Source organism: Lepisma saccharinum, chromosome 9 (assembly GCF_977018435.1).
Source record: "Lepisma saccharinum chromosome 9, izLepSacc3.1, whole genome shotgun sequence".
NCBI classification, from domain to species: Eukaryota; Metazoa; Arthropoda; class Insecta; order Zygentoma; family Lepismatidae; genus Lepisma; species Lepisma saccharinum.
In genome coordinates, this window is record NC_139237.1 from 3339289 (window position 1) to 3361591 (window position 22303).

At 36.7% G+C, this 22303-nt stretch overlaps 1 protein-coding gene across 1 annotated transcript; it reads left to right on the forward strand.

The window, feature by feature from the left end:
• The first annotated feature begins 15442 nt into the window (after positions 1-15442).
• LOC145992309 (nucleobindin-2-like) lies at positions 15443-16258 on the forward strand. The gene has a single exon (XM_083128692.1). It carries the CDS (start codon positions 15443-15445, stop codon positions 16256-16258), a length of 816 nt encoding a protein of 271 aa, XP_082984818.1.
• Positions 16259-22303: the final 6045 nt, after the last annotated feature.

Here is a 22303-nt window from a genome sequence, read left to right on the forward strand (position 1 = left end):
CAGACACCCCCACCCATGCTGTAATGGCGATCAGAGCGTATTAAGTCATAACCTGGAATTTTCAATGCATTATCCGTTATAATGCAAGTTAACCACGTTTCTGTTATGACAAGAATGTCAATCTGTTTCTCTGTAATTTCGATGCATATTTCCTGAAGTTTGGGGAATAATGACCTGACGTTTACATGTGCTATTTTGAGACCTAGGGAGCAGCCGGTTCTTTTGTCATCGGCGAGAGGCCGACGGAGGACATGCCCTAGAGCAGTGGAGTTCATTTCAAGGGGGGTGGTAGGTTCTGTTAGAGGCATAACGGTAGAAGTAACTTCTGGAGGGTTGCAGAGCAGAGAGAGGTTGCAAACTCACTACATTTATCCGCAGATGCATAAAGGTTACAAATACAAATACAAATAAAAGTTTTCTGCTTTTTACGGTACTTTTGATCATTAGAAACTTATGAATATGTTTTTTTGATTTACTAACAATTAAACTTTGCTTATGTACAAGAACGTATCTCACATTTACGAAACTAAACTGTAAAATTATGCAGTTGCGATTAAAATATTGAAAGTAGTAAACAATAATAAAAGAAGCAAAACACGTATATATCAAAGAAAAGAGGAACTCAAACATTTAGAAGCTACAACTTAAGACTAAATGTGTTCCCGATAAATAAAAATTATAAGAGCAATGTGAAATTTAAATGTTATGTTATGAAAGGTAAAAGAGATTTTAAAAAATGATAAAGTACAGATCACTCATATCTTCCCGGTAAGCGTTCAAAGTTCATCTAATTGCTTTCTGCAAGTGATGAAGTGCTTCACGTTTCCAATGTTTATCACGATATTCCCATCTTGGGTCCAACAGTTCTTGTAATGGTATTTGCTCGTAGCCAGTTTCAGAAGCTCGAGACGTGCGCGGCAGAGATCTTCTGTGATGGTGATATTAGAACCCTTCAGTTTCCTTTTATTTCGAAACACACTTGCTCTCGCACGGTAACTAGTAAATTTAACAAGAATGGCTCTTGGCTTACCTCCGTTCTTCTGTCCTCCTACCCTGTGGCTTCTGCAAATATCACCATGCTGGATTTTGATGCCCAGTTGCTCTTCAAACAAGGCGGTTGCTTTGTTATCGGTATTCTCGTTGGAAGTTTCGGGAATACCGAATATCCGGATGGAGTTCCTCCTCTGGTACTGCTCTAAGTCGTCCAATTTGTCCCTGAGCCCTCGGAGTTCCTCATCCTTCTTCTTCAGTTCATCCTTCATGCTGTGCATTTCTTCAACGTTAAAGTTTAGTGTTTCCTCCAGACTTTGAAGCACTGATTTTGTCACTGCCTCGACTATCGAGTCCACCATAACTTTCATCATTTCAGGTGCCTGCACAGCAATCTTCACTTCTTCACAAACACGTTTCACAAATTCTACGTTGTTGAAGTTGGAAACACTGCTTACGCTGTTCGGTGGTCCCTGGTTCTTTCCAGATTTCTTCGGTGCCATACTGAACGGTGAATTAGAAAATAGTACAATACAAGGCACAAAGTAATAAACCGAAGGCGTGTTATTTGCAAATGCACTTCTCAGATATTAATCTCACCTTACAATAGTAGTTTGACCATTAGAATGTTAATTTACTGCAGTTGTTTACGTTATTTCGGGAGCACAAACGTTACGCACTAGCGACCAGCCGCCATTACTCGATAAGATAATGGAAATAGTAAACAAACTGAGCATGTGGCTTGTCAAACAAATAATGCAAATTCAAATCGAAGATCACGAAATATTAAATTTCGGGTTAGTGCTCCAAGTGAAAACGTGGTGTTGGTTCTTCCGGTTATGATTCAACTGATAATGATGTACCTGCAATTACTAAACGTAAATCAGGTCAGAACGCTACTTGTTTGGGAACTGATTTTACCTATAGGCTTTCCAATACATTTTATTTGTGGGATCCTCCATCACTTGACGAATCATATGCTCATTTCGCTACACATCCGTTGACCAATAGGCACTTCGCACTTTCCGAGAATAGAGGTAGAGTGCATTACATTGAACCCTGTTCTACTAATCTTTATGGTTATGGAAGTCCTCTGAATGCCAGTTTTCATATTGAAGCTCAATGCTGTGCAACGAAAGCTTATTCATATAATCCAATTTCTGAAATGCATCTTCAGCATACACCTTCATGTCAGAAACCAATATATACTGTGGATGATAATACAAATGCTACAACTTCAATGAGTCCGATGTTTGTAATCAAAATTACATTCCCTTAAATGACATTTTGAATGATCCAATTAACATTGCTTCTAGTAATTCTGAGTCTCTACGGTTTGGATCAAATAAGTTTTGTAAACCTGCGTGTGCAGAATTTAATACAAATATTTCTGCACGGAACCCATTTGGAGAATGCACGGGTCAAGTTATTCGTGTAAATGGACTAAGCCAGTTACCACGCTTTGGAGGTGACGTCACGAAACAATCAGCTAGGGAGTTTGTAGACCAGCTGACAACAATGTTAAATTTGATTGGTGTATCTTCTCAATATCGCTTGTAAGTTATTCACAAATGTTTCTACAATACTGCAGCGTATTGGTTCAATAGTGAAAGGCGGAATTTCTTATCATATGATGATTTTGTATGAACGTTTCTCGAGCAATTTGCTTCGAATGATTTGTTAGAAAGCCAACTGGCAGTTTTGCGTTCTCGTAAATACAACACATCTTCTGGTTTATCATTAGAAGCGTAGGCATTGAAAGTATATTCATCTTATTGCAACCTTGTAGAAAAGCCTAACCAAGCTGATATAATAAGAGTAATTCTGAAGCAATTGCCAGAAACAGATTCTAAGAATGTGGGTTGTCACGAAATTTCCAAACTTAAACAATGAACACAAAATCTCAGGACAATAGACTTATATTCTAGCCATAAAACCAAATTTTTGTCATTACTTGGTGATTATATAAGCGAAGAGTAAAACTAGAAAAATCTAGGCATTTTTTAAGGCAAGTGTGTGTGGAAAATATGTCATGCAGTGATTCATCTACCCAAACTGTAGTTTCAGAGAGATGTATGAGCCAATCAGATGCTAGGAATCTCACAAACAACTATAGGCAATCTGGAGCTAACCAAGAGAGTTATAGGGAACAAGGTAACGATCGAAGTTTGTACTTTCATAATAACATTCGAAGAACAACCACTCAAAGGAATGCTAGAATGGCTATAATACAGATGCATCTAGATACAACAGAAATAAAATATTTCAAAGTCCGACCAATACAGAATTGCGAGTAACACTAACTCAGAGATTTCAGCAAGGAACAATGGAAATTTCCGAAATAGAATGAATTGCAATGATATTAGTTTAAATCAAGAATGTTCCTCAGTAACTAATGTTACTAGTGGGAGCCCTCCGAGAACATTAAACAACTAAGGCGGGGAAATGCACCAGAAATATAGGAAAGAATTTGTGACTTATTCCTTAATTGTTTAATTGACAATGGTAGTCAATGTAATTTGTTGGATTACAAGGTTTGGATCACTCTAAGTTCTTTATTGCCGAGTATAAAGCTTGAACCAATACAAGGAATTAAATTGACTTGTTTCGCTGGTGAGCAACGCATAAAAGTTGTAGGTTTTAAATATGTTATTATGCAGTTAGGAGACGAATTCTTCCACGTGGGTTTATATGTAATTAAACAATTACACGCCGATTTTATCTTGGCAGCACCATTTTTGTGGTAGTACAAGGCTATAATTAATTATCGTATGTCTACTGTTGAACTAATTCATTCAACTGGTAACGAAGTATCGGCTCCTTTTGTTCCGAGTTTCACAAATAATACTTGCTCGTTATATTCCGTAACTGGATCTTGTAAAACTTTGACATTTGAATCTTCTCATATGGATAATTCTGCTTATCTAGCTTCTGAACAAGACATCCATAAGAACGTTTATGGCAACGAATATTTGAAACTGGAGTTACTGATAATTTATTTAATTTATTACTGAAGTATCAAGATGTGTTTTTGGACAAACCAAAGGCAGCCAAAGTGGAATCGTATTACACACAGCTAGATACGAATGAACAGTGTCATCTACATACCCCATTCCATTCGCTAGGCGAGATGACATGGAGAATGAATTAAAGAAATGGAAAATATGGGGAGTAATTGAGGACTAAAAGTGGTAAACGTTGTAAGTGCCAAAAGCGAAATTGTTGGGAAATCGCTTCGTTCAGCACATCAGCCTGTAAGAACGTTCACACTAGTGATCTATTTACACACCCTTTAAACTACTTACAGGGCTACCAGCCACATTTCAAGTTTACCACATTATAAAGCATGGCACATTTCATAGTTTAAAGTGGAAAACGGTGTTTGAATTATTGTGGCACTTACAATTTCAGTCTTCAATTCATGAAAGTACTTCTCCATCCCGGGACCCTCTCCACATACTTCCGAAAGCAGGTGGATTGTGGCGTCCTGTTGTTGATTTTAGGAAGCTGAATGCACATGTAACATCACCCATGACACAGGTTGAACCTATATCTGAACTTTTGCCTAGGTTGAGAGGCGCAAAATTCTTTCGACGATTGACCTAACTTGTGGATATTTTCAAATATCACTGACACCTAGATCCATTAAGTTCACAACTTTCTCATATCGTGTTTTTTAATGGAATTTCATTTTTTGCCTTTTGGTATTATGATTGCTGTTAGTGTTTTTTGTCGACAGAATGCATAAAGTGTTTGGCAATGATATTAGTTCATTTCTTATAGTGTATGTGGATGATATTCTGATATTTTCATCATCACTGCAAAGTCATTTAAAACATTTGGACTATGTGTTGAAAACTTTGAAAGAAGTAAATGTGTCCATCAAATTATCGAAGTGCACATTTTGTAAAACTAAGGTGAAGTTTCTTGGTCACATAGTATCAGGTGAAAACATCGCTGTAGATTCAGAAAGAAATCTAGAAATAACTAAATATCCTACTCCAACAAATAGAAATGCGTTAAGGAAATTTTTAGGAATGGTAAATTGGAGGAGATGGCTAAGTTCTGTATCACCATGTAGCGACAATATGCACGAAAAGAAAAGAGCCTTTAGCCATCTGTTTCACCTGGGTGGAACAGATGGCTCAGTGGGAATGCTATCTGAATGGAACAGTTTAGCGCCTGACAACTTCATATTGGCAGCCAGTAGTTCAATTTTGTCACTCTTCCACATCCAGAACACTTATCAGGATAAAGTAAACAAGTTCCATCGAACCACCTTGTGCTTTTGATGCATAGTATCCAGTCTGCTGTGGAAGTTAACTCTTGGTACAATTGTAGTCACTCTTTCATTTCCATTGTCGGTAAAATATTCGTTGCAGTCACAGAACATAAGCGAAGATGAGTTCAATATCGGATGGAGGCGCAAGTGGTTCGGATCCCACTTTAAACTGTTGGTCCAGCCTCAATTAGCATTCCTGTGCATAAGGTGGACCTAAAACTTAAACTCAATAAGCTAAGGTAAACATGAGCCGTTGGCCTTAAATCCGGCAACTCAATAAGTTCTTAGAAGTAAGTCACCTTCACAGGTAGACTATGGTTTGTTGACTCGCTTCCCGCACTTTAATCTTCCCTTTAATCATACGCTGTGCAAGATGCTTCGTCCAAGGTGCTAGTTCCGTTGTTCTCTGGCGTGTTCTTGGCATATTTCTGCAAACAAAGTGGAAATAGTAAAGGCTGAGGTAAAGAAACGAGTAGAACATTTGGTTTATGAGTTATAAACGATAGTATCAGATTTCGTAGCAGATTTCTGATCTTGTAAACTTTTACGTAAATATAAGAAAGCGTGCCATCTGTTACACTCAACATTGCGCCATCTTACCTCACAACGTCGAACTGAATGTTTTTACAAAAGCTCACTAGATGGCAACCGGAATATACAAAAACAACTATTGAAGTGCAATAGAGAAACTATTCAAAAATGCGTTCTATTTTTTAATTTGCTTCCTATGTGAGATCAACGATGCTTACAAAATAGTATTAATAAATTTATTAAGTGTGGGCTATATCCTGAAGACGTAAAAGCCTTATAATATCTCTGCTATCTGATTTATCGAGAACACAACGCTCACTCGTTCATCCTGTTGTCTCTTCTCCAAAACTGTGGACATGTGTCGCCAACGCATCTGTCTCCCTGCGCCATCTGTCCGCCCTTTACCCTAATAATATTTTTAACATTTTTCATGATTATTGCCACGACAGTGACTGCTTATAAATCTTGATAGAAAACTATTGCACTGGAATTTGAAATCATTTCAAAATATTTATTGGAATCTTATTACTTGGAAATAAATTAATACAAACAAGTGGATTTTCTTGGTAAAATATTATTAAAAACAACAAATACACCTCGTGATCTAGTGAATATTTAAAAAAAAATTGATCAGATATGGCGGGAAGGAATGAGAGCTTGAGGGCTATTACCTTGAATTTTTAACTTAAAATTAAAATTGGCTCTGTGTTAGAGTTCGGCGAGTGTTGGAACATACCAGGTTCGAGTCCTAGTGTGATCGAGAAAGGACTGTTCTTTGGTGAGTATCATCAATTTAATCTAATGATCCTTCAATATCATAGGCGCGATTTTACTAAAGAAGCAGAAAAGCGACGTAAAATAAGAAAAACACAAAATTAAAATTTAATATGAATTCAGAGATATAAATCCTATGTTAGGGAAATGTTGATGCAGTACTTGTTCGCAGCAGACCTGATGAAACTCGGAGCAGCCAAATAAAATTTCCGGTCTATTTGCATTCACAGCAAACGCTGTGTGCGTTGGAGAATGGTGGCATCTTCTGCAATTGTCGTGCTGTTTATTTTTTCCTCAGCAATGGAGCTGATAGTGACCCTACCGTCACTTGCAACATCCCAGAGTTACATGGTCACGTATTATATTTCATCTTTGTTATCGGTCTGTGACCATGGCCAATAGCACACATCTCCTGCTTCTGATGGATTGACCCTTGACTTCCGAAGCATCTGGGTAGACTCCATGGTCCTCTTTCCGAACCAATTTGAACCACTTTCTCTCGACGTAAAATTTGACAGGAAACAATTTTGTACTGAACGATTAAAGAGACAATGGCTGAGATGATTGGAGATTCTTCTCCAGTTTTTTTTTGTTAGCAACTTTTATGATCCTTCCCAATATGCAGATGGGTTTCATCATAAGTTTCCGCAGAACCCATGGAAATAATTTTTGAGGTCGAATTAAATTACTTTAACAATGGTGTGTGTCAAATGAGTAAAATATTTGAGGTTAAAACAGCGTGCTACTACACCTTGGATCTCGGGTTCGAATCGTGGCTTGGGCATAAGTGTTCTTTGTGAGAATCCCTTCATCAGTTTCATCATATTATCACTCATCCTTATTGTCAAAAGTAGCAGAAGAACGAAGTAAAATAAACCAAGTCAATCAATCTGTGATGAAAAGTATACTCTTCTTCACCTTCTTTAAACTAGGTCTCTTGGTCACCTTTTATGAAAACAATTATATCCTGTCACTTATAAGATCCAAACATCAGAACTGCTAATTGGGTTGCATGGAACAGGATATTTATACTAAATAATTAAATTTGGTCTGTAATGTGTGTTTAGGTACTTCATTATTTGTTTGATGTTAATTTTACCTATGTACGTATACAACTTAATAAATAAACATTAACACTAAAATGAAGTATTATACTGGAAGAGTATAACGTAAAATGCAAGTCAGTCTCAGCGCCTTCATAAATAGCGTATTAGTTAATGTTATCTCCTTGTAATAAAGATTGCTCGTATTCGAAACTCAGAGAGTGCACTTTTCAATAGTTCACGCTGCGTGCATCAGTCTGTACACAAATAAAATTGATATTAAATTAGTATTATATTCGTCCAAGAAGTTCTTTACGTAGATGCAGAAAATGTTTAAAATTCGACATTTCTGGATTTGTTGATCTAATCTTTAAAAATGTAAATATATATATATATAGGTATACTAAATAGAAGATGAACTCACTGGAGAAAAATCCGTGATATCGACCACCCTATTCGTCGTATTCCAAACACCTGAACATTTTTATGGTTCTTCAGCATTTTTATTTGGTGTTCCTTCCGCGCCTACGTCCACCACTAGAAGTACATTTGTATGCTATCGAATTTCATTTTGGTTTCTTATGTAGTAAATAATGGAATTGCAATCTAGTGTATTGAAGTTTTAACGCAAGTTGAAGTATATTTGTTAGCCATTCGTGTCTCTAACCCAATCAATCAAAATTCTACAATTGATATATTCCCGACGTTACGATAAAGCCGGATTCATTCGAGCTACAAATATGATGTTATTATACTGAAATACCTAAATAATAATAATGCTTTGAGATAAATATTTCTCGATTTTCGTCAAATGTTAGCTCTAGTTACCAAGCGAAATCAATAGATATATATGGATTACTCGTAAGATACTGGAGTTGCGAACAAATTGTTTGGATAACTGGTTTCCTTTTGTACACATAAGAACATATAATTCGAAATAAAATATTTATTAGGCCAGTCAAAAAGTAAATGCAATCATTTTTTTATTTTTCACAGCAACAATAGAAAACTTAACAATGATATCATTTTCCAACATAGTCCCAATGCACTTCAATACACTTGGTCCAACGTTTTACAAGCTTTCCGATACACTGAGAAAAAAAGGTTTTCGGTTGAGCAGCAAGCCACGTATGCACCGCATCCTTCACCTGTTGATCTGTGTCGAATCGATGGCCTCTTAAAGCATCTTTAAGTGGACCGAACAGATGGTAATCCGACATTATGCAGGATGCTCTAATACCTCGAAGCCCAGATTCTGAAGAGTTTGAGCGGCGTTGGCGGCGGTATGGGGACGCGCGTTTTCATGCAACAAAAGAATGTCTTCCAAAAATCGACCTCGTCGTTTGCTTCGAATTGCAGGCTTCAGCTTGTTCGGAAGCATATCAGTCTACCGTTCACTGTTTATTGTTGTCCCCTTTTCCACATAATGTTCCGTAATTACCACTTTTGAATCCCAAGAAAGTGTGAGCATCACTTTTCCTGCAGAGTGTTGACACCTGTCTTTTTCATTTCACTGGAGATTCAGGGTGTTTCCATTCCATGCTCTGACGTTTGCTCTCAGATTCTATGACGGTACGTCAGAGGTAAGGGTTACCTGCACGCAATCACGTCACGAGAGCACCCGAAAAAAAAATTCCCTTGACACCAAAATTACAACAACTTCAAACTTGTATTTTCAGATGGCTCTCACGTGTCATACCCGTAACGTGGGAAGCGCAGATTGGTTGATTATTGAAGAGGAAATCTATCCCCAAAAGAGATTATATTTATTTTGAAAACGATAAATTTACCCAATAAAATAAAATATTTAAATAAAGAATATACTTGACTAAGTCACCAAATAATTCAACCTTTGACTTCAAATTCAGAATTAGCACAGATTTACATGTTTTGTCCCAACCCACTTCCATGCCTCTCAAGCATGTCTATTGTATTTCAAAATTTTGAAGTTACCCAAATTCCTGACCTATCCCTGGATATATGCCATATCAATTACAAGCATAAGATAACATGAGATACATAGGCAGGACACACAAAGTTCCCCCTTCTGTAAGAAAACACACAAATATTAATACACGAAACATGCACTTATCACATACCAATTCTAGTGAACATATTCAGGGTGAAATAGAACTCACAAATTAATTAACTCATTTATTAATATGAGATATTACACCTCTGACACATATCAACAACTGGAGCTTTTTATTTATTCAAAGGCACACACCTCGTTGCTTATTGCAGCATGAACAGCTGATTTAAGACTGAGTATTTCCACCAAGTGACAATTTAGGCAACACCGCCTCATTTCCACATAAATTACCATACGGTAATAGCATTAACTGGGATCACTCTTGAACGGAAGATTCAAAACAATTGCACATCAATTACAAGCCGTGCAAAATATTCACTATTCTGTCTTTGTCTGCAAACTACATGCCCATATAAGGACATATGACCTTGAAATATTTTGACGTATTAAAGTGCACTTTGTTATTGATTCCTACCCAGACCTAAATTACAGGAGTAAACACCTATTCAAAGTTCTTTCTTTTCTGATAGATTTAATCAGGTTTTGTTCTAGTTATTTGAGAAAACTCAATTATTTATTGTAATGGCATCGCCCGCCATTTGCTTCAAGCCACGAGATTCAGAACGATCGTTCGCGATCTATATTTCACCACTCGAATCACACGCTAGCATGCTTTGTCCACAAACGTATTTTAGGCAGATCTACCCAATAAGTACTAAAACATGAGCTCATGAAAGATATATAACTACAACGGCTTACCTCCTGAAGCGGTGGGATCACGTGAAGCATTCACTCACCCTACCTTTTTTCATGGATCGTTATAAAGGTTCGATTTCACTTTCACTAAATGCCCGTTCCCTCAGATGATCTCCTATTGTTCAAAATAGTAATACATTACTCCAACGTCGTCCACGTATCCTGTGAAAGCCAATCATTGAGGATTATTTTCCTCTCGGTTCTGCCTCGAACCTACCAAAATTCCACCATCATTTCTTCAAACACACTTTCCCTCCAAGTCCCAACAACTCTTTTTTACATCACGTTTTTCCGCGTAACAAAAGGAATTTTTCTGAACATAATATTGAGTACTAATATATATCTGTATGTATCAATGATCTTATTGTAATAAAGAATTAAATACTCATAGTTATTTTATTTATGCGAAATAATGGAGAATAAATTAATTTTTAAGGTTAAGTGTACAAATTGCAAGACCCCGTAAAATCGCTGTCATCCCGAAATGTCCCTGTGCAAATGCGACATCAAACTTTTCGCGGTAATTATTATTAAAATAAAGGATATTATAACCTAAAATCAAAAAATGCTACCAGGAAGCTTAAATATGAATCAAAATGTATTTTATCATAAGATCAATATCTACACGTGACGTAACTCGAGAATTTATAGTTTAATTCCTAAAATTCCGATTGGGGCCTTCCAACATTAATTTTTTCATATTAACGTGAGCAGTGATTATTTTTAACAGCACTTATACTCCATCTTTCGTGAATTCTCTCAATTACTTGCATGCCATGTACATGGACATGTTCAAATCACCTTTAATCATCTTACATGTGTCTATATACAGTAAGATAAACCAGCCATATGACAATATCTGTCATAATTCGAAGTGATGGATCCATGTTTCATCTACAGTGATGATTCGTTTCAAAAAGGCTACATCTTCGTTAGCATGCCTGTCCAATTATTGCTGACAGATTCTTACACGATTTCGCTTGTTCTCGTCAGTGAGTTCTTTAGGGACCCATCTCGCACAGACTTTATGAAAGTTGAGCCTGTTATAGATAATTTCATATGCAGAACCATGACTGACGTGCATATGGTTTGCCACTTCATCAACAGTCACTCGTCGGTTATTCAGATCCAGCTCAAGGACTTGCTCAATTTTGTCATCAGTAGTGGATGTGGTTGGACGACCTGCTCTTTTCTCGTCCTTCACACTTGTTCGACCGCTCTTGAACTTTTCAATTCACTGGTAAACACTTCGCAGCGGTAAAACATTGTCAGCGTATTGTGCTGAAAGTCTTCTATGGATTTCAGCTCCTGGTACACCTTCAGACTACAAAAAACGGATTACAGAACGCTGTTCTTCTGTGGTGCACACGGACAGTGGCACAGCCATGTTTACTTGGCAACATTGCAGAGCGAACTGAAGTGATGACAGTGTAACCTGCCACAGGCGAAGACAACGATACTATCTATCGGCTTCCGAGAGCAGAAAGCTGTACAGCCAACCTACGGAAGAAAAGAAAAACATTGCATTTACTTTTTGACTAACCTAATATTTCTGTCTATCGTGGTCACATAATGACGTCAATTAACTATAGACCCATAACTTTGCCTGTAGATACGAAAAACGTAACTACGATTACAAATATATAAATTGGCTCACATCAGTAAACCCATTCTACAAAATGTTATTAATTGGCCGAAAAATTGTATTTTCGAGCTATGTGATACCTGTTAACGGGTCATGAACTAGAGATACGTTGATTCGTAAGCTGAAGAACAAAAACAAGTATGTCGTACATTGGGATATCTATTTAATGTTTCATGAATATGTCTGTCTGTCTGCTAGCGAATGGAGACGAAAACATTAGACAGTAAAATGGTCAATATAGTGGTAAAACTCTGCCTTAGAAACAATTAAAAATAATAAGTTTGTAACATGTAATTAAATATCCAACAAATATCCTATTATGGAATAACCATTATTCGCATTAATGAGTTCATTAAAAATCCTAAGCTAATGAACTGTTGGCATGCAGTGATCTGAAGAAGCACATTGCGGTTGTACATTGAAAATTCGATCTTGTTTCATTTTGTGTTAATGCTTTGTTGTAGATAATGATCTTATTCAGCAATGAACATGGTGATAACCACAGTTAATAATTTAGGTGCTAAATTCTTGTCAAATATGAGTCAATTGATACCTTGTGGTAATGTTGGAAGATGTTATGGATGTTCATGAGTTCGATGTGTACGTTGTGAACATATTTTTTATACCTGGCTGCCAGTGTACAATAATAGAACCCAGAACAGTATTAAATTATTGTGTGAGTATTATGTTTATTAATTTACATGTTGTTTAGAATAAAGAGGGTATGGAAAATATCACTAGTGTTGAATTTTATGTCATAATCAGTGCTCCAAGTTGCGGGAACACGGGGGATGTTATCCCCCACGCGAGAAAATCATAAAGCATCCCTCCAAGTGGATAATTAGCATAAGCATCCCTACCTATTGCATTGTTGACGTGTTGATCCATATTAGCACCCTGGCTTCCAAAATTGCATAGTACTAACTTCATTGCCTTATAATCAAATGATCCCCGGATCGAAAGCTGTTGGAGGTACATTACACAGTGATTCGGATTCCACTTTAAACTGAAGGTCTAGTCCCGATTAGCCTATATGTGCATAAAGTGGACTGAAAAAATAATTCATATAAGCACCCCCTCCAGTCACCAAACCGAATCAAGCATCCACCATTTAGTGTTTCATTTGATATTTACTTAGCGTTGCTTTTCTGCCACTTTTAGGTATAATAGGGACAATAAGGATGAGTGATGATATAATGAAGGAGTTGAAGAGACACTCGCAAAGAACACCCATGCCAGTGCGGGATTCTAACCCGAGATCTCTGTGCTAACCACTCCGCCCCGTAGACCGACTCCAGCAAGGAATTTCAACATCAACCATTGGTTATATTTATATGCTGTAGTGCATATATACGAGAAAATTTTCTGAATCATTGTAAACTAATAATGAGGAATAACGCCTTGTATTTTTACAATTAAGTTCAATAACCAAACTTCATAACAATTTACAGAGATCCCAGTTGGATTTCCACAACCAACTAAATTCATTTTACCAACAGTAATGGCCACTTATTTTTATACCACATACTTCAAAGAATCCATATATGCTTCGTTTGGCCATGAAGCTAAGTTTAGTGTTCTCTTGATATTGGCCATTCGATTTCTGACGCCCGACAGACAGAGGAAGACCCTGCCATAAACGTGAAGGAACACGACTTCATTTATTGTATCGTTGAGCTATTACAGAGCTATTAAAATCTGCTCCTTTCCTCTTGTGGTCAACAACGACAGATTGTGGAGGCAGTTGTAGTTGCTCTGTTCTCTGTTCTCTGTTCCTTATTGTTGCTACGCGCAATATATTGCTGTCGTAAAGTGAGATGCGGTCACATATTTTCGGAACAATAACAACTGTCATGTCATTGTCTGAAGGAACAGCTTTAAGGAACGTCTGAAGGTAACAATTCTTATCTCTCCATCTCAAATTATGTTCCGCTTACATAACTCCGCCATAAAGTCTTCCAAGTAGTAGAAATGCATTTTAGAAATATTTTGTGTTCGGTTGCTTTTAATGAAATCTTTCCGATATGTAGGTCCATTCCTTTAGAAATTAACATTAATATATTTGAATAATGTTCACCGAAGCAACTCACTACTCACAACTCTGAATATATGTACCTGCATGAATGAGTTCAATTTATATTCTTTGTATGCCACTATAACATGATAATTTTACATTTGCGTGGTGTAAATTTATATAATAATGCAATATATAGAAAATATAGATTTTCTTCCAAGTATTTTTTATCTGTTTGATAATTGCATTTTCCGTTTTTCTCTTTGTTGTCTTAACCGGTCTCCAAAAATTAGTATAATTATTCTGAAAATGGGAGGCATCTATCGTCAGCACTGTAAGTATTAAATTCAAACCTCCCAATCCATAACAAAGTGGTTTCTAAGACAGACCTCCTAGGTTCGAGTCTCGATAAGGTGTCTAGAATATTGCTTGATCATCCATATTCATTGTTTGTATATTGTTGATACATCTGTTGTTATAACTGAACAGGAGAAGGGGAAAATGACAGTGACATTTGCGCTTCTAGTTCTTCTAGCAGTGTAATATGGAACCACCATCTGAGTTCCAAACCCCCTAAAGAGTGAATAGAGGAGGCGAATTAAAGAGGAACAACTAAAATGGCCACCTTCCACTACACTGAAATATCTCCTCCAACAAAGGATATTTAGGCTCATGCCTAAGAGTTGATATTATCCAAGAATGTAATAGTTATAAAATTTATTTTTTAATTGTTATTTATAACAACATAATAATATTATTAAGTAGAGCATTAATATCTTTAAGTACTGCATGCTATTAAGTTTTCGGTATATATGATTAACACACGCAAACGGTCGCGCCAGCAGACACAGACGAACATACATACGCATATACTGCAAAATGTAATATGAATATGGAAAAAATAAAACGTCACTAAAGGAAGCAGGGAATAGTGAATCCGCGGAAAATGTTTCAATGAGGAAATTCATATGAAGTTTTAAATTATCGTGAATTTTTTCATTTCAGTTATTGTAATTGTTCATTTGAAACGTTCTGGTGAATGAACACCTAGTCCCACCAGTCGCTTTGAAATCATAAACATCTAATTCCCACACTGAACTAGATGCCCAGGTTCGAAAGCTATTGGGGTTGCTCGATGGCGTAGTGGTAATGTCGTCGCTGAGTTATCAAGGGCTCCATACATGGGCGTATTTAAGGGGGGGGGTTTAACGGATCCAACCCCCCCTTTGGTTCAGTAAAATTCCCAGATTACCTGTTCTATCCGCTATGAATAGAGAATTGTTCGTAAACATTTCTTCAGTAGTATTTTTTTCTCCTAAATTTTAAGCGTATAGAAAGGGTAACAGATGGGAAAGATATTAATTTCACACACCAGATGGAATTGCGAAAGGAATATGAGACCAACAAAGGGATTCAGAAAAAGCATTTGGATCACAAGAATACTCACACCTTTGAAATCGATGATTTGAGAAAATTGATCGTGCAGACAACGAAAGAGTTTGTAAAAGAAGACATGGAGAGGAAGGAAGAATTCAAGGAATATAAGATGCAAAAGAAATATGAGAAAGAGGAAAAGATGAAGTTGCTGGATGAAGAGCACCAGAAGAAATTGCAGAAGGAATTAGAGGAGCAGCAGCAGAAGCATAAACAACACCCAAGTTTGAATCTCCCTGGAAGCAAACCACAATTGGAAGAGGTATGGGAAGAACAGGATCATATGAGCCCAGAAGATTTCAACCCTAAGACATTCTTCTATCTCCATGATCTTGATGGAAACGGTTTTTGGGACACTGATGAAGTGAAGGCTCTTTTCCAGAAGGAACTGGATAAGATGTATGATCCTAATGCTCCTGAGGATGATATGCGGGAAAGAATAGAAGAGATGGAGAGAATGAGAGAGCAAGTCTTCAATGAATCTGATACAAACAAGGATCAGCTAATCAGTTACCAGGAATTCCTTGAACAGACGAAGAAAGCCGAATTTGAACAGGACCAAGGATGGGAGGGTTTAGATCAGCAACAGGTATATACGGAAGAAGAATACAGAGAGTTTGAGAGGAGGAGACAGCAAGAAGTTCAAAGAATGATCGATCAAGGCCTGGTATGTGTTTCTTGTGTTTACCTGTATATAATAATTGATAGCTGGTCCATAAATTACAATAAAAGGTTCAAACATTCTAAACCAATCTAACACAACCTACCTAACCCACTCACATTCTGTTATGACAGGAAATTATTTCATCTGCTTAATTAGCTTCCCTCAGATCTCCATGAGTGTGATTTGGATAGTAAGATTTTTGAAGAATAATAGGTTTCATAATTGTAAGTCACCCATTTTTACACAGAATTAAATGCTTTTTGTACATATACATTTTGCAGGGTGAGTTATTTCTCCTACCTAACCTAGTTTCTTCTTTAAATCTTCGTATATCAAATATGTAGGGTAAAATCGGGTAGCCCCGGACATAGGGTACCATCGGACAGTGTGAGTTCCGAAACTGCGGTATGAGCTAGCAACACTGTATCAGCAGAAAAAGAAAGGACTTTGTTCTCCCCTGCACGTGCAAGTAGTAGGAGTTGGTCGGTGAAGAATAGCGGACGTGCTGCAAGCCGCTCTGTTTCTGCGTATGCGGTGTTCGTCCCGAACTAACTTTAGGAAGGTCATTGCTATTATAAAGTTAAGTAAATGAAACACAAATAGTTGTCCAGTTCTGCTACTTGTTGACGGACATTGCAGTCATAAGGATTTGAAAGTGATCCAATATGCAAGGGATCACAGTATTCATATGCTCAGTACTCCTCCACATACCACGCACAAGACTCAGTCCCTTGACAGGTCTTTTATGAAACCGTTTAAAGGAGCATACAATGAAGCTTGTTCGATGTCGATACGCAAGAATGCTGGAGTAAAGATAACCGATTATGATGTAGCACACCTTGTTGCAGAGGCATACTTTAAGGTGTGTCGCATGGACATTGCTCTCAATGGATTTGCGTGCACTGGAATATATCCATTCAACCGTAATATATTCACAGACATTGACTACCTGCCCGCAAACGTGACTCGCGTTGAAAGATGTTACACTCCACAAACCTGTGAAGACCCAGAATCTTCAACTTCAGCAGCGGTGGAGGCAACGAGGGCTACTTCTTCTCCGTCGTCTGCAGTGGATCCACGTTCTCTACACGTCACCGAGGAACCTAAATTTCCTCGTCCATCAACTAGCAAAGGGCTCTCCATTATTGAAAAGTTATCACCATTACCAGAAAAATGTAAGAGACGTTTAGCGTCACGAACAAGAAGAACTGCAGTGAGTGAGATACTAACATCTTCAGCATATAAGAAGCAACTTGAAAGAAAAGTGACCTCAACACATGTATTAGAAAAGAAAGGTCGCAAGAAGCTAATGGGCCACGATCAGCTTGCTTGTGACAATAACAAAGAGGACATACGACCAGACGAACAGGATAGCACAACTGAATGCATCATTTGCGGTGAAACGTTCAATGAAGGCTGGATTCGGTGACAATCCTGCCATGGCTGGGCCCATGACAACTACACCGATATCGAATCAACTGATATCCACTACATATTTGATCACTATAAACTTCCTGGGTAGGTGTTCTTATTGTTCCTTCCAAGTGTAGAATATGATTTTTTTTTTCAATTATCTTAAGTGTCCGGTGGTACCCGCCAATATGTGAAAATACGTAAAATGTAGAGATCTGTATCGTCATTTGTTTATGTACTTCTTTTTGCATTTCTATCGATAACTTTGCTTTGTCAATAAAGATCACATTCCAAATAAATATTTCAGGCTTGTTTTAAAACAATTTTGCATCTTCTTACCAGGAAGCACATCAATGTGTGAACATGTCCGGGGCTACCCCACTTTCCCCTAAATGAGCGTGTGCCTTTCCTGTAAAAGAATTCATAGGTATCTTATGTTGTCCTTGTATTCATTCATTTTGTCAGTAGTGACGGTTTCTATAGTGTACAGTTGGATGTTCATATAATCATCTTAATTAATAGTATTTAAAATTAGTTAATTTCTATGATGAGAATGAGTGATAATTAGATATAATTCATCTTCTTCTCATGAGTTAATTTTTAAATTTTTGCAAAATATCCCAGTATACATTCGGTATTGATATAATTGGTATCAAAATTAACCAATTCCGATGTGGAGGTATTAAGGCGTAGGGATATGACGACCTCATCGCCCAGTGACTTGTTCACTGCAGTTAGTCAACCAACAGAGTGAAAGGTCAACATTTTGCTCTATTGGGATTTACAGAGCTGTCCTGTCATGGCTCTATGAGCGTCCCACAATCGGCAGAAATGGGGTATGGTTGGTGGACTACAATGTAATCCTCCCAGACAGATCCGAGGGATCCACTGACCAACGACAGGTGTGGTCCTCCATTCATATTGGGGGTTAGGCGTAGAGCTGACAACTATGCACTGTAAAAAGACATGTCAAGAAACAGTAACATGAGGCCATGGATGTTCCCAAGGTAAAATATTCCGGAGGTAAAATAGTCCCCCATTCGGATCTCCGGGTGGGGACTACTTTGGGAGGTCCCTGGACTAAGGATAAGATCTACAATAGGAATATGGATATTAAATTAGGCACCTGGAATGTTCTGAGCCTTTACCGGCCTGGGGCATTTCAGTGTACAGTTAATGAGATAGTTAAGTATAAGTCAGATGTAGTTGCTGTCCAGGAAGTTAGGTGGCCAGGAGAAGGGAATTGTAAAACTAAAAATTATACTTTTTTTCTATGGTGGTAATGAAATTCATAATTTTGGAACAGCCTTTTTCATAAATAATAGAATTATCTTGGCGCTTAAAACAGTAGAATTTATTAATGATTACTTTTGCAACCTCAAAGAATTTAATTGTGAAAACATAAAGATGTCCATAAATATACCTGGTCTTCTCCAGATGGTAAAACTCATAATCAGATAGATCATATTCTCATTGATAAGAGAAGGCGTACTAGTATAATTGACGTTCGTACACATAGAGGTGCTGACTGTGCCAGTGACCATTATTTAGTAATTGCTAAATTAAGAGAAAGACTCGCAGTGATAAATCATAAGCAACAAAATCTAAAAGTTCTAAAATTTAATACAGGAAAATTTGCTGATGAAAGAATTAAGAAAGACTACCAAATTAAACTGTCAAATAGATTTGATGTTTTGCAGGATTTAAATGATGATGAAAATATAAATGAAACAGACGTAAATAAGAATTGGGAGCACATACGTAATGCAATAGAATCAGCAGCTAAAGAAAGTATAGGATACCATAAACCAAGAAAAAGTAAGCCATGGTTTGATAATGAATGTCATAATCTAATATAAATAAGAAATCAGGCTAGACTTAGGTGGTTAAATAACTCTAATGATACAAATCTAAGCAATTATAATAGAATAAAGCGGGAAGTTAACCGCACGTTTAGAAGTAAAAAAAGCGATTAGTTGAAAAGCAAAATTAAGGAAATTGAAACAAACAGCAAATAAAAATATCAGAGATTTCTATAAAGGTGTAAATGAGTTTAGAAAGGGGTGGCAACCTAAAGCAAACTTGATAAAAGATAAAGACGGTGATTTTCTAGCTGACCCAAGCGATATTCTAAATAGATGGAAGAACTATTTTAATGACCTTTTAAATGTTCATGTAGGAGATAAATCAGAAGTAAATGAAGTCTACACAGCAGAACCTTTAGTTCCAGAACCTAACTTGACTGAAGTTAAAAATGCTGTTAAAATGCTAAAGAATAACAAAGCACCTGGCATTGATTTAATACCAGCTGAGTTAATTAAATATGGTGGAAATTCATTAATATGTCAAATTCATAAATTATTTGTTTAATATGGAATAAAGAAGAAATCCCTCAACAGGAAAGAATCCATAATTGTACCTGTGTTTAAAAAAGGTGATAAAATGAACTGCAATAATTACAGTGGAATTTCTCTACTCTCAACAACATATAAAAAATTATCTAACATTCTTTTAACAAGACTAACCCCATATGCTAATGAAATTATAGGTGATTATCAATGTGGATTTAGACGTAACAGATCAACTACAGATCAAATTTTTCACATTAGACAGACACTTGAAAAAAAAGTGGGAATATAATCAAAATGTCCATCAGTTATTCATTGATTTCAAAAAAGCATATGATTCGGTCAAAAGAGATATATTATATAATATATTAGTAGAGTTTGGAATACCTAAGAAGCTTGTTAGTATGATAAAAGTATGCACCAGTGAAACAGAAAGTAAAATTCGTGTGGGTAATAATATGTCTGACAAATTTACAATTCATGATGGGTTAAAACACGGAGATGCATTATCTCCATTGCTCTTTAATTTTGCCTTAGAATGTGCTGTTAGGAAGGTAAAAGAAACTAACGAAGGACTAAAATTAAATGGTGTTACTCAGTTGTTAGCATACGCAGATGATGTAGACTTACTGGGGGATGATGTGAATACAATTAAGAATAATGCTAAAATATTTTTTAAAGCTGCTAAAGAGATAGGTTTGGAAGTTAACAAAGAGAAAACTAAATATATGCTTACAGGCCGAAACCAAGTGTTAGGTAATAATCAAAATCTAATTATTGATAACAACTCGTTTCAACCAGTTTCCAAATTCAAATACTTAGGAGTAATATTAACAAATGAAAATTATATTAAAGAGGAAATAAAAAGTAGGCTTAATTCAGGAAATGCATGTTACTTCTCTCTTCATAAATTTTTCTCTTCTCTTTTAATATCTAAGAAACTAAAAGTTAAAATATTCAAAACAGTAATTTTGCCTGTAGTATTATATGGATGTGAAACTTGGTCCCTTACATTGAAAGAGGAACATAAATTGAGAGTATTTGAAAATAAGATCCTTAGGAAAATCTTTGGACCTAAAAGGGATGAGGAGACAGGTGAGTGGAGAAGGTTACATAATTTAGAACTACATAATTTGTATTCATGTCCAGATATTATTAGAATAATTAAATCAAGAAGACTTAGGTGGGCAGGCCATGTGGCACGAATGGGAGAGGAAAGAGGAGTTTACAGGATTCTTGTTGGGAAACCTGATGGTAAGAGACCTGTAGGAAGGCCAAGACGAATATGGAGGAACAACGTTGAGATGAATTTAAAGGAAATCGGTAGGGATGGAAAAGAGTATATAGATCTTGCTCAAGATAGGGACAGATGGAAGGCCTGTGTTGCTGCGGCCATGAACCTTCGGGTTTAAGAAGGCTAGAGAGTTAGTTAGTTAGTTTAGATGGAATTGCAAAGCAAATGTCTGCAATTACCTGATAGTTGCGGAATTTCTCTGGAAAATACTGAGAAAACGTCTGACATTTCCCAAATTCTATAATGCTACATGTAATTTCTGCCCGAGACAGCTGTTTGTGAATTTATAGTGCGAATAATATCATTTCATTATAAGTTCCCAATATGGTTTGTTACCATTCAAGAATTAAGTATTCCTCAGGTTCTAATGTGTTGGTAATTTGAAATTTCTCAAATCTCGAAAGTTCGATAAATCATTTCCGAAAGTCTAGATCGGAATGGGAAACTTTCTTTCCGAATTGTCCCTATTGGAGATTGTATCTGCTTCTGGGTTAGCTTCAGCGATTAGTACTTCTACTCTCTCTGAGTTTGGTAGGTGTGGATTTAAAACAAATGGTTGGTAAAGGATATGATGGTGCTGATGTAATGAGTGAGATAGATAATTTCTGAGACGTGTAAATTGTTCAGCACATATTTTAACCCTGTCTGCTGGCCATTTCTGTTAAATTTCTGCGAGATTGAGACTGTCAAATTAGTTATAATTTTATCCCCTCGAGTCTTCTCAAATGAGTCGCCTCCCGTGGTGGAGTAGTTAGCACATCAAGCTACAACACCCGTGTTCGCCATATTCATACATTATAAACGATTGCTCCCCAGGTAATACTGTAACGTTCTCAAGTGGTTTGACACAAGATAGACAGAAAAGTATGAAAAGTAAGGTAACTTGTGACATTGTATACACTATAGTAGAAACTTTAGTGTTGTCCATTTTTGGACCATTTTGTACTAGAAATGAACCCAAGTTTCTCTGAACTCAGTCAGCACATTGAAAATTACAGCAACTTATTCCAATATGAAATGCCTATTCCTCATTCATTGCAACAGTGTCAAAATGTTGGCTGGCATGGTTGATACTTTTTACAT

Excerpts from the sequence above, each read along its gene's own strand:
- LOC145992309 (XM_083128692.1), top strand. The coding sequence starts at position 15,443 with ATGGAATTGCGAAAGGAATATGAGACCAACAAAGGGATTCAGAAAAAG.